The 14,304-nt window shown below is 31.4% G+C and overlaps 1 protein-coding gene across 4 annotated transcripts in view; it reads right to left on the minus strand.

The window, feature by feature from the left end:
- The window catches only part of LOC125067912, an 83,842-nt gene extending 70,689 nt beyond the window's left edge, over positions 1 to 13,153 (minus strand). For all 4 annotated transcript variants that reach the window (XR_007119748.1, XM_047676816.1, XM_047676810.1 and 1 more), the window contains exon 1: positions 12,896 to 13,153. Coding sequence is in view for 3 of the 4 variants with exons in the window: in XM_047676816.1 (XP_047532772.1) it covers positions 12,896 to 12,999 (104 nt within the window). In the remaining variant the exon portion in view is untranslated. The remainder of the gene's footprint in view (positions 1 to 12,895) is intronic.
- Positions 13,154 to 14,304: the final 1,151 nt, after the last annotated feature.

Raw genomic sequence — 14,304 nt, forward strand, 5'->3', positions numbered from 1 at the left:
AAAAAGACACAGATTATTTCGCCAATGTCACGTGCGATGGAGAAGACACGGTAGAGATCAGAACCTTGTTCTAAATTCTTATAGTTGACAGTGTCAGTTAGTGAGTATGTCTATGAAAGAAAAAAATCTAATAAACAATGTATTCCTGTCAAGGAATATTTTTTAGGTATAGGTAGACGGACGGACCCATAGGCCACCCGATGGTACCACCACCAGGTCACTACCGCCTATAGACATTGGTGCTGTAGGAAATATTAATATCTCCCTACATCTTGGCAACAAAGATGTTATGTTAAAGTTGTAGTTACACCGACTCACTCACCCTAAGTAACAGTAGGTATTGCTGTTTGGCGATAGAATATATGTTGAGTGGATGGGACCTAGGTAGGTACCGTCCACTCAACACAAATCCTGTCTAGGTAGGCAGGATTTGTGTTGTTTTAACTCAACTAAGTGATTTGTGTTAAAGATTATTTTATTTTGTAAATGTTACCTGAACTTTGCTTGTACTTTTCTGAGGTGATTTATTGATAGCTTTTGAGATGAAATCGCTCTGCGACAGCCAAGCACCTATGAATGTTGGGTTTCAAATTCATGGTGTGTTTGGTAAATGAAAACATCGAACAGGTTGCCAGTCTTGGGTAAAATTCTCTATATTTTACTAGCCGCAATTCAAAACCTTTTGTCCCCGAAAGGAAGGAGGCATTAGCCTAACAGCTGAATATTTAGAAACATCTTTGTAGCGTTTATAAAATCTATCTAATATAAATTACAAGTCATGAGACGACTTTTGACAGCGGCATTGTAGAGTCTATTTCCTCAATGTTGACAAATATTGATCGTTATATTTATTTCATATCTAGATTGCTAGTTTGAATTGCTAGTTTGAAGTTTGAATAGTCGCTAAATAAGAAAAATATGTTTATTTTTATACCTCGTTCTCTTTGCTTTAAGCTAGACAGATTTCGAATACGTATTCTAACAATTATTGTTTATTATGTGTTCTACGCTCTATTTTTTTTAAATTATTATTCCTGTTTGCTCGCGAAAAAATACTGTGGTGTCAAATAAAAATTGGTGTTTTTTTTATTTATATGTTTTTTTTTTTGACTCTGGCGCAAAATATTCTGCCAATGTCACGTATAAATTAGAAGACAAACATATTACATAGTGTGTGTTTAGTTAAATTGGTTTCAAGGTTTAAGAAATGTTGTAATTTCGCGAAGTGGATTATTAAGTTGATCAATTCTAACTAAATCTCATGAGGTTGGTTAATGTTTAAAAACTGTTAATTTTCGTTCAACTTTAAAAATATATTTATTAATATCATATAACAACGTTGTTTATCTTCTAATATAAACAAGTATCATTTACATATTGTTTTTGAAAATAACAATGGAATAAAATATAATAATTGCATAGATACTCTTTGGATTGAGAATAGCTTTTTGTATACTCATTGTATGTTAATAAACGTCATTTTTTGACTGCTTAAATACCTATTTAATAAACCGAAATTACTTAGTCATTATTATCGACGTTTGTGGAATTATTGCAGACTAAGCCTCAATACAAAACCGACATAAAGAAAAAAAAAATCGAAATTAAAATTTATTCAAATTATGTACATTAACATCGCGTACAAGGACGCCCCGGAGCTATCGACTATGAGGCGAAGTTCTTCCGAAATAGATCTCTCAGTTGAGAAATTGTTGTTAGTTAATCCGAACTGCCCGGTACGAATAATGCTTGAATATATACGAAAGAAATGTCGGCTCGGTGTTTTCACACATTTCGACTTGTGTGATGAGAACGGTATTTTGAAAGGTCTTTTTAGCATGCCCACATATGTGTACGCAACGGATCAGTTTGAATACAAAAAAACATACTACGTTATTGTAATAAAGCAAGTAAGTATAAGTGAGAACATATTTTTATTAAGAAGGCATTGAACTTAAATCTGTCTGATATTACGAGGAGACTTGAGTATACGCGTTCGTATGGATGTAATCAATTCCATCTTAATTCATATAATCCATCCATTTAAAAGAGTAACCTGACTACATCAACTTACCAAACGCGCAGTGCATATTACAACGCACAAGAGTTTCCGCAATGACAAGTGCACTCTTTATTACTTCACTATAATTATCAGAGTGGATAGCAAATCCGGCTTTACTTGATTTCCAATTAAAGTATAAACACTGTCTCTCAATAAACCCTAAGTTGCTTCTGAAAAAATCTTGACGGATAAACGAAATATTTTTATATTGGTTCGATCCAGAAATTTATACGAAGATTTCTGGATCTTCAGCTTTATAAGTGAGCTGACCAACGAGCCAGTTTAACTTAAGCTGATTACGAACAACAAGTTTAAAATATAAAAGGGAATCTGATTTAAAAAAAAATATATCGACTATTGTATGTCATTTCATCAAGAACCGGCTAGATCTGATTCGAACCGGTATGAATTTATCAGTAGAAAGAATTTAAAAGGAAGTATACACCTGTTCATCTAAATGTCACCTGCTCAACATTTATCCTGTTGCACGAAACAATTTAAATATCACTGTAGAAATACAACGGGCTTTTAAGCATATGGCCAGCATTATCTCACTTTGGTGTGTCTGTTAATATATTTTTTACAAATATAAATTTGACGATTTTGTTTGTTTGTTCTAACGTATTAATTTAGGGATGTTCTTGCAATATCATTACCAAAAGATCTTTATAGGTAATATGAAGACTAAATGTATTTGAAGTTATCAGTCAAATTTAAAAATAATTAGGTTATATCGACCTAGATGTTTCGTGCCTTATCAGTTATGCACTATTTGACCGATAAAATTATAAATTAGTGGACCTTAAAATATTGCGTGTTTTACACGCAATGTTTACCAATGTGAATTGTTTTTTATGAATGCCATTCTACAAGTTTGAAGCAAGTTTTAAATATATACTTACTAGTAACAAAAAAACATTACAAATCTTCCTATATTTAAAAATAGTATTTGTCGTATTTCTTTATAAGTTTCTCAATAAATTATTATTCGTCGAATGATATATATTTCTGTCATCAGTAATTTAACATTTGGAAGAAAAAGAAAAAAATATTTTGTAATAACCTCGATGCGTTAAGTAATGAGAAATAATTGTTATATATTAAAATAAGTTTATTCAGAGTCAATATGGATGGAGATAAGGTTACAGGGTTCACACCTACGCAGCAGCAATGAGAAAACATCGAACGGGAAATCTCAATGTTTTTTTTTTTTTTATGGCATTGGTTGGTGGACGAGCATATGGGCCACCTGATGTTAAGTGGTCACCACCGCCCATAGACAAAGGCACTGTAAGAAATATTAACCATTCCTTACATCACCTATGCGCCATCAACCTTGGGAACTAAGATGTTATGTTCCTTGTGCCTGTGATTACACTGGCTCACTCACCCTTCTAACCGGAACACAACAATACAGAGTACTGTTATTTGGCGGTAGAATATCTGATGAGTGGGTGGTACCTACCCAGACGGGCTTGCCCAAAGCCCTACCACCGAGTAAATGTATTGGAGAAAATTTAAATTCTGCTGCATGGACACGTGTCCATCAAATTGGATTGGGGCAAACCGGAGAGCCAGAATATGAATCTATTCGAATTAGAAATAAAGTCCAGAAGACGGATATTTACGGGAGAATGTCGCACTTATTATATTATTGAAACTTGTAGCTTGAAAAATAAGAATTATTGTTGTTATTTTAATTATTGATAAAGATTAAGTATTGAATGCTAATATATATACATAAAAAGTTATTCTTGTATATAACAAGAATAAATTTTGTCATTTTTTTTAATTATTATTATGTTAAGATTCAAGGTCTAGTAATTTAAAATTTAATTTAAATATTGTCTGTCTTATACAATTACGTTTCTTAATTATAATTAAAGAGTACATAAAATAATTTATTTATTAAGTTATAATGCTCACGTCATGGATAAATTGATAGGTAAGTATATAAAAAATATATATCAATCCATGGATCTTTAGTGGGGCGCCCTAGAAAGTACCTATTAAAACCTTTTTTTTGGAAGTATAACATATAATTCCTCAATAAATTATCTAAAAACGCATAAACTTCTCGTGAAAACTGCCTGGGAGTACCAGAGACTAGCGCGTTTATATCTAAATTTAGAATAGGGCGTAATAGGAGCGTTCACTTATAGACTAGATTATACTCGTATAAAACGAAAATATAATCGAGGTGTACTTTAAAGCAATTATTTTAATTAAAAATATCTCTGTTGAATTTATTTTATAAATCATCTCATTGCGACGTGCATCAGAATGACTGTACAAAGTTTCAGGTCAGCTTTAAAATATTGCCAGGATTTAGTGCCTTTTTAGTACCATGTAGTATTACTGTTTAAATATTTAGTACTAATATTGAAAGCAATAGAAATTTAAAATGTCCAAAGGTAGAACATCGGGAGGAAACCAGTGTGGAATAAAATTATTTCAAATACGTGTCCACCGCGTAGAACATCTTAAGCACATCAGCAAGTGATTTGCGGTCCGTAATCTAACATATTATTCAACAGGAAAGTGACAAAAGATTATCCGTTCTGCCTCAAATTAATCACGAAAACAAAATCTACTTGGATCTGAAAACGAAATTGCAGAAATATTTAGCCGTGGGTGATATAACCCCCGTGCCCTCACCAACTGTTGGACCCACTCCACCTCCGGACAGAGTTAGCCCAGCAATAAGCAAAGCACCTGCAGCTAAACAAAGTGTGAAGAAAAAGTAAAACATCGGTAAGATTTTATATAGTTGGCATTTGATAAAACAGCAAAGTTTAAATGCGTATAATGCTCAGTCTAAAAAAAATCATTACTGATTCGTTTGTTTTTATCGTCCTCTCGTCTATTATACTGAAGAAACTATTTCTACGTATGAATTGTTGTCATTTATCTTTGATTTAAAGTGTGTGTTTTTATCGTTAGCGTTTTTACAAACGGAATCGAAATGGAAAATGCTTCATTGTTGACAAATATTTTTTACTTGCTTTAAACTATATGATGTCATGACAAACAGATATTTCGTTTTAGTTTGTTTAAAATTATTATTCAGTTTGTTATTAAAATGAAAATAATTTCAGCAATAGCAATGTATGTTATATAAGTTATTGCTCTCTATATTGCAACAGGCACTTTGATAACACACATTATTATTTATTATATCATATGCTTATTTATGTTTTCGTTAATTTATTAATACAATTAGTCGTTAGTATTAATAAAAAAAAAATAATAATTTTAGAATCGTTTGAAAAGTTTTAAATTAATCATACTTATTAATATAAATAAAGCATAAATATAGATCTTTTTTTTGTTTTTCCTTATAAATCAAATATTTATAATAGGTATATTATTTTAAATATTTATTCAAGTATTTCTATTAACAGGTTTATGGTCTAAGTGAATTCTATTGTGTTTTTTGCTTGAAGCATATTTAGCTTGTTTTGTTTCATTAGTAGTCAAGAAATATTTCCTGAGTTTACTACTAAAAAATATGAAAACTATTCTAATCACATTTACCTAGGCTTCACAGACGTCTAGGTTGAGGTGCGCAACACGTGACGGGCATGTAAAGGAGGTTAGATCATAAATGTTAGACCACAGGACGCAATGCACGTGTCCCGGAAAGCGGATGTCCTGTAGACTGTGGGGTATAAAAACGTTGCCCATTGTCACGCGCTTAGTGATTATTGTTACCAAAACCACTAGATTAGATTATATAACAAACCTTTTTGCAAGTGATCGCTTTGAGATGCACTTTTTTTTATAGCAACTAAAAAGGTTTTATTAGCGTCTTGCAATTGGATTTCTTAGAGATTGATAAATAGTAAGCAGTAATTTATAAGTTTTCGTAAGTATAATATTTAAGCATAATTATATAATTTTTATTGATCATCTTCGGATTGCGGATTGTGAACTTTGGACAAGACTAATAACATTGAACGAAATAATTTAGAGGCATCAATTTTTTTTCTCTTTTTGGTGGAAGGGCTTTTACGTAAATCTCGCTATATTGTAGTTTATCGACACACTATTGGGATATATATCCTACAGCTGTGAGCGGTAGTGGCTAAATGACCAGCATCGTCAAAGGTAGTTTAATTTGCCTCGGCCTATGTATTCCAACTTTCTGATATCTCGTCTATAGAGATATGGAAACCACTTATTATGTTAACTTATCCCCATTCTCTTTCTGATTTTGCAATTAGACTCATGATTATATGCGAGTATCTAAAATAAATTACGACGGTACCCGATAGTCTTCGACGGGTAAAAAAATTTGCATAACATGCAAGTACACTTGCTGGTCGAGTTTAATCTTTCTCTCGGTCAAATAATATATTTGAATTACAGATTATAAATCAAAAGGCAAGAACGCGCGCAACATTAAAGTGAAGCAACAAAAGCGAATGGACATTCCTCGTAATTGGTTCCTTTTCCCGTTTCGTTAGTACATAAAAACCGTTCGCTTTGAATATATTAATTACTAATAAATTAACAAAAAAACGCGTTACGAATTATTATTTTTTCAATTATGTATAAAGAAACAGTAAGCCTTACTAATTTTTATATCTTCTATACATATATATAATAAAATTGGAGTGTCTGTTTGTAACATTAAAATAACCGCTTTTTACTAAATGCATATGTGTGTATACATGGAACATGTATATTTTTTTCAAATTTTGTCTGCCTGTCGGTTTGTTCCGGCTAATCTTTGGAATGTATGGACCGATTTTGATGGGACTTTCACTAGCAGATAGCTGATGTAATAAGGAATAACTTAAGCTACAGCAATAACTTTTTGTTTAATCCAAATCCGCACGAAGTCGCGGATAGAGCTAGTTCTAAATATATGAAAACGTTTAGTTCAAATTGTATAACAAAATGTTTTCTAGCGATGCTATCATGATGATCATTTTATTAAGAACAGACATACCGTAGAAAATTGAAAACGGGATTGTGTAATGGCAGAAAAAAAAACGTAGCTCTTGGCGCGCAGTTGCTGTTACAACGGAACAATACGATCGACTTTTACTTGGGCGCCGTCTGCAAAATCTACAGCGTAATTACAATGCACTGATGCCCGTAGCAGAATTTACATACAACGTGTGCATGCAATCGTGCTTAAACTACAAGCAAATGTTTTTTTTTTGTAATATAATTGAAAGCTTTTTTTAAGGAATTATTTCTATAATATGCTATTATTGAGCCGATATGGCCCAGTGGTTAGAACGCGTTCATCTTAACCGATGATTTCGGGTTCAAACCCAGGCAAGCACCACTGTATTTCATGTGCTTAATTTGTATTTATAATTCTTCTCGTCGAGCACGAGAAGAATTATAAGGCGGTATAGGAAAACATCGTGAGGAAACCTGCATGTGTCTAATTTCAACGAAATTCTGCCACATGTGTATTCCACCATTGCACGCACGCATTGGAGCAGCGTGGTGGAATATGCTCCAAACCTTCTCCTCAAAACGAGAGGAGGCCTTAGCCCAGCAGTGGGAAATTTACAGGCTGCTAATGTAAAAATGTAAATGTAATGCTATTATTCCGTATATTACAGAAAATGCCTTTGAAATTTTTCTATCTGAATAATTTCACCCCACGACTCGATAGTCGCTGATACGTTATAGTACTATGATAAGAGTCTTCATGCAAGTATCAACAATATATTAATTTATATGCAGCATAAACTACTAAATGAATGCGTTCCTAGCCCAGGGTTCGGGTTAAGAAATAATTATTGATATTTTTCGTGGAGAAATTCAAATGAAATCAAGATCCTTTTTTTTTAATATATTACAACACTTACTTATTGAAAAACTACTATCAGGTCGAGGTGGGCACTATGTTGTATGATATGATCTCTCTTAAGAACGACCGCTGGGGCCGAAATCGGTTCGGAGGACATCAACATTCTTGGAGTACTAACCACTCGATATTATCTGAGCATTATTCAATAGGTAAAACTAAGCAAACCCTATATATTTACTAGTAGATAACATTATTAATAACAGTGCAAATAGTATGTTTAGGCAGATTCTATCGAGAAGAACCGGCAATTTTGCTTTGCCACGTGTCATGTCAAACATATGTTCTAATTTTATTTGAATGCTTACTTAAAAAACGAAATTTCAATTGTTATGGCATTTACACGTTATTTAAAATGACGCGCCAGGTACCTACATATATTCTATATTACGCGATTATCAAATAATGTGTGAACAATGTCTCGTCGAGTATGTAGGTATAAAACTATAGGTATCTACTATTGAATTGTTAACGTATTTCTATTTAATTGTTAACGAACACTCAAATTCGATAATATTGTTTATGGTGTAACTTCAGTATAATTAATCAGATATCGATGTGCCGTCGAAGCTTCAATGGATAGGTTGCCTGGTTCTCAATCGAGTATCGCGGAATCCGGGCAGCACTAAGTTTTCGCTTACCTAATTTATACAGACCGTAGCGTAGATGAAATTATGACAGTTGTATCGACTTGCAATGCAGAAGCAAATTGATATAATATGAAAAAAAACTTCCCTTTGTCAAACAGTAGGACATTTGAGGGTTAGTGTTCTTTGTATGGATACGTATTAACTAATGCAAAACTATGTAAAACTATTGTTTCGTTGCGTTACGCCAACGATAACAGTTTTGACAGCGGTGCAGCGGACCGCGACTGACCGCCAAAAGTCAACCACGATGACAATAAAATTCATCTGGTGTAATGAAAGTTGCAACATATATAACACAGCATAAATATTTGCTATAATAATCTTAATCACCATTGTATACATGTTCTCGACAATTGACTGATCGATTAGTTAAATAAATTATACACTTTCGATTTGTCTATTGCATAATTTAATTAAAAATTATATTTTATATATTGTGGTATCATGTTGTATTCTACAACGTTAATAGTAATTAAATAAGTACTATTTCTAATATTTTCACAAACAACACGTTATTTTAAAATAATTAAATATATTTATATTTTTAATCTATACTAACTTATTTATATTATATAATATACAATAAACATTAGTTAAACCTTTTTGGTGAGCATTCATTATCTTTCGCAGTCAAACCTATATAAATGATAAGATTAAAACTCAATTGCCTTTAATTAAATAAATAATATCTAGGTATAAATAAAAATATATTTTAGACTCATACAATATATTTGATAATTATAAAAACAATAAATTAAAAAAAAAATGATTGTAAATTATGGTACCTATTATTCTTTTGTCTAAAATATTAAAAAAAAAAAACATACCTTTTAAGGCTTTACAACGTGATAATCCGTCTCAACAAAACAACACTAACAAAACATCACAGAAAAAAGAGGTACATCAAAAACAGATTAAAAATATGTATCACTATTTTGTAAATCGAATTTTATAACAATATTGGACCTAACAGCGGCCGGTGTTATGAATCGAGTATTGGCGCGAACTGACTGTCAGCGCGTCACAGCCGGCGATATGGCTCATGCATTCCTAATTTAAAATACTCCCTTTATCAGGGTCCAATGATGGTAACCATACACAGGTGACTAATTACATTTATTCAATATGAATATGTTCAAAGTTCTTACGTGTGAATTTTAGTTATAACTTTATAAGTATATCTGGTAAAAAAAAAATGTACGTAGATAATGTTTTAAAATCAGTAAATTTAAATTTAATCTTAACCATCATCCTTTCATCAAAATATATATGTGCTTTATTCAGTATTTATATAATTTTACAAGATTATAGTTTCATCATATTCATGTCATCGTAAGTTATTACCGGATCAGACTAAGGACTCTAGAAAAAAAATCAGTACATATTTACTTTTTCATAGTTAACTATCAGACCCGACCACTAGTTTCCGTGGCTACGTTACACGTTGAACGATATTGTCTGACAATATTGAGCTAAAAACCTTCTTTGAGAAACGTTGAATAAAATGGTACTTATTTCATGTCAAAACATTCAGCGGTGTTTGCTTGTGGCGCATTAAAAAAAACAGCGATCTTTTTATATATGTATGTATATAGACTATTTACAATCATCATCATCACATCATCATCTGAGTGTGTATGTTTCTTGATAACCAACAAATAAATAATTTCACATATTTTATTGAACTTGCTCTAATTGGACTTGTCTGTTAGACTTCAAAGATTTTAGATTTGTTCTAGAATTGAAACACAAGTCTTTGTACAATATAATCACGTAACTAAGTCAGCTAATACAACAGTTACAAATAAAAAATGTTATTTTCTAAAGAACCCATTTAAAATATGCGTAAATTTCTCTAGCGACGCGGTGTACCGTGAAATGCAGCCAATATGTCCTCGACAAGTAAAAAACTAACAGAATTAGTTGTAACTGTATACGTATTATATACATTTTAATATATAACATTAAAAAAATTATAATATACTTCCTTGTAATTATTATGACCGATTGTCTTCGAAGTGAAGTGATTAATAAATAGCTGTGGTGTCAAATTTACATGGGCGGTTGATGGTATATTACATATTCTATAAAGTGTAAATCCTTTCTCAATAATTGGGCTATCGAAAGCAAATCATTTCTTTAAATCAGTCTGGTAGATACTGAGGTAAGAGCGTTGCAACAAACATAACTCTTGAGCTTCATTTAATTGTTTAAATATTATCCCCAAGTCGATAAAGCCGCCAAGAATTATCCGTTACAATTAAGTTATGGTTTTCTCAATATCTCAAACAAAATGCTGTAAAAGTGAATATCTTACAAATTATACGGACCATTGAGTAATATTTTTGATTCGCGTTAAATTTGCGTGTAGTATTATCAAACTGGGTAAGAGAGATTATTAAATATTGACAAAACTATTAAACATTTTTATTATATAAAGCATCCATGAAACGTGCTTAAACGATCGGTTTTGCCGTCAGTCTAATTTATGTTGAGATGTTTGCGTGAAATTGTTTATTTTGTTTCGTCATGCAATCATCATCCCTACTCTTACAAACACTTTTGAATCGACTTATGACAATATGGTATTTAATAAAAAACCATGATCGGTTTGGAATGAAGGAATCTTCGATAGAATCCTTTTCATCAATAATGTACTCGTACATACATATGTATACAGTTAAATTTATGTATTATATATGAAAATCAAATTTAAGTTTTGTCCTAGTTTTTTATTTATAAATCTTAACTGTAAAATGTAATTACAACCTAAAAGTAATTACACCCTTCATGTGAAATGAGATTTTATTCTTATTTTAAATTTAAAAAGATTGAAGTTTATAGAGCTTCAGTTAAACTTATTTTTGATATTATTTTTTTTGTTTGTGTGCTTAATATAATATTTTATGTATAATTTTTATCGGGATTTAAGCTTTTCATATAAAAATATACACTTTATCTCGAGTGAAAACGTATTCCAATAACGTTTAATATTGACGTTTATCCCAGCAGCCCTTTGTAATTTATGACTGACGTTTGCAGGAGCGTGTAATGGAGGCTTAATGGCCCGTTCATACGTACATCCGCCATTGACAATTCGTTAATAATAACTAATCTTCAAAGTCGAATAGACGTTTTCATTTTTATAAGTTGAATCGTTATTTAATACAAGTGATGGTCCGTTCCGTCGGATTTGTCTAGTATTGAGTGTATCATCTATCAACCGTTAGACTGTGAAGTAAGTAATTTTACCTACAGCCTGTCAATGTTCCACTAGGATTATCTGTTACGGAGATGGATTAAATAATGTATCTACGTATGTATTTAAATAATTGCTCTAAAACATTCGATAGTTCTAGAACAATTTTAAAGCGACAATAACTTAAATTTCGAATATATTTGTTTTTATCGACTGGATCGTAACAATAATGACTGACTGCCATCTATGATAAATTTAATGTACTCTTAGTTCTGAGATGATGTCGATAAGTCGCGTTGAAATGACCTGAGTTTACAGAATAACTCGGTAGATGGCGTTGAGAGCCGATATATGACAAAAAAAATTACAAAGTAAAAATCTTAGAAAATTATTATTAAACAGTATAAAATAGGAGAAGTAAGTTTATTATTAGTTTTTGGTTATATTGTATCTATTACATCATTTTTGATGTCAAAAAAGGTTATTATACTTAATAAGATATATTACTTACTTTAAAATTAAGAATTTACGCATAGAATTAATAAGAAATAAATTTAATTTACGTTTAATTCCCAAATTTCCTAAATATAACAGAGTTTTTATACAGCTTATTGCGGAAAATTTTAATCAATTTCTCTAGCACATGACGATGAAACACCGCGTGTCAAATTACTTTTGGAGAGTGAGAAAGTTAAGCGTTAGAAGTTGAAATAACCGATATGGTCTAATGAATAGTTCGTAAGGGATAACGGGTTCAGATCTGGAAATGCGTTCCAAGTTAATTTAAATAATTCAAATATAGAAGCATATTGCATACAAGTTATGTATTTAAAATGAAAAACACGCAGACTGTCTAACTTTTAAGAGGGCGGCGGGCCCAGAGAAGGGGGCTGTTATTTTCAAGTGTCATTGTTAAAGTGTGTACAACATTTAATGACGATCGGTTGAGTGACGTGAAAGGTTAATAAGTACACAAAAATTTATAATATTAATTAGGAATGTTTAAATGAAAAAAAGTATAAAATTAACAGTCAATACATGTCCCACAGTTGGGAATATTCCAGAATAAAAAAAAAAATTTACTTGAAAATTTTATTATTCAAATGGTGTCTTAAAAAAGTGTTAAATATAGTGTAATTAAAACTTACCTCGGACGTGACATGCCATTAGACAAGAGGTAACAAACTCCGGACACAATCCCAGCGAGCAGCCCCAGGCTCACCCCGGCGGACAAGGAGAGCGTGTCTGGCATCTCTTTTACACTGTTTAATGTCACTTTCAAACTTTATTTTTTATCACTGACACAATGAACGTATCATAATTACGGCACAAAATTTATCCAAACTAACTTTGCGTGACTCGTCTCTGGTTGGCTTTTCGAATTGTATTTAATACGTACCTGTATTCTTCAATGTGTTATTTGTGTAAAACTCAATGTCAACTTGTATAATTCAATACAATCAACAAGTTTAATGAATACACTCTTAAAAAATATATATTTCTATAATATCGGTTGGCGGTGAGTGTTTTAAATGTGCCACCAAGCTTAGGAACTAAGATATGATGTCCCTTGTGCCTGTAGTTGTACATTGGCTCACTCGTCCTAAAAACCGGAACCCAACAATACCAAGTGTTGCTATTTGGCGGTAGAATCTCTGGTGACTTGGTGGTATCTACCCAAACAAGCTTGCGAGATCTCTTACTTTTACAATATTTATCCCCAGATCAGTAAAGCAAATAAGTGTTTATTTGTATAATCTTAATTAAAATTAACTTTTCATCACAAATACAAAAATATTTATAAAAGTTTATAACATCAATTATGTACTTAAGAAGGAAGTTCGAAATTTTAGTGCCGATTGCGGTAGTAATTTTACATGATAGCAAGTGATTACTACTTCACAAAATCTCTTTGCATATAAGTTAAATTTTTTATACAGTATGATAACATTTAATTTTAATCTAATTAAACACACTTAAGTACACTTATTGTATTTAAGTGTGTTTAATTCCAGTGTCAGAATATGATCAATTATACATTTGTATTATTCGGCATACTATTTAATTCATTTATACAGAATTAGTCATGATATCATATACTATTAGACGATATATTGACAACACTATTGATATCGATAATATCTTTCAACATTCAATATTTGTGTAAGGCTTAAATAGACTAATTTCGAACAAGATTCCACATCAAAAAGGTTTTATATTACAATGCGAAATTGCATAAAATAGCATAAAGCTTAACTTTTCACAGACTACACAATGTTAAGATAAGGTTATCCCATCACAATAAGTAATGGGGCAAGAGCCCTGGGACATTCTCAGGCACACCGGACGGAGATAAGATATAATGTTCAAGTTAAAATTATAGATCTAAACCTATTACTTAAGTATATTTTACCCACGCATTATAATTAATGTATTAACAAGTTATTACTGATGGTTATTTGTTATAAGTATTTTTAAAATACCTCAACCATTCTGATATTATAAATTCTTTCTACTTTCACGGCTGCACTACTATTCCGAATTTGATGAAAACAAC

This window comes from Vanessa atalanta, chromosome 1 (genome assembly GCF_905147765.1).
Source record: "Vanessa atalanta chromosome 1, ilVanAtal1.2, whole genome shotgun sequence".
Taxonomy (NCBI): Eukaryota; Metazoa; Arthropoda; class Insecta; order Lepidoptera; family Nymphalidae; genus Vanessa; species Vanessa atalanta.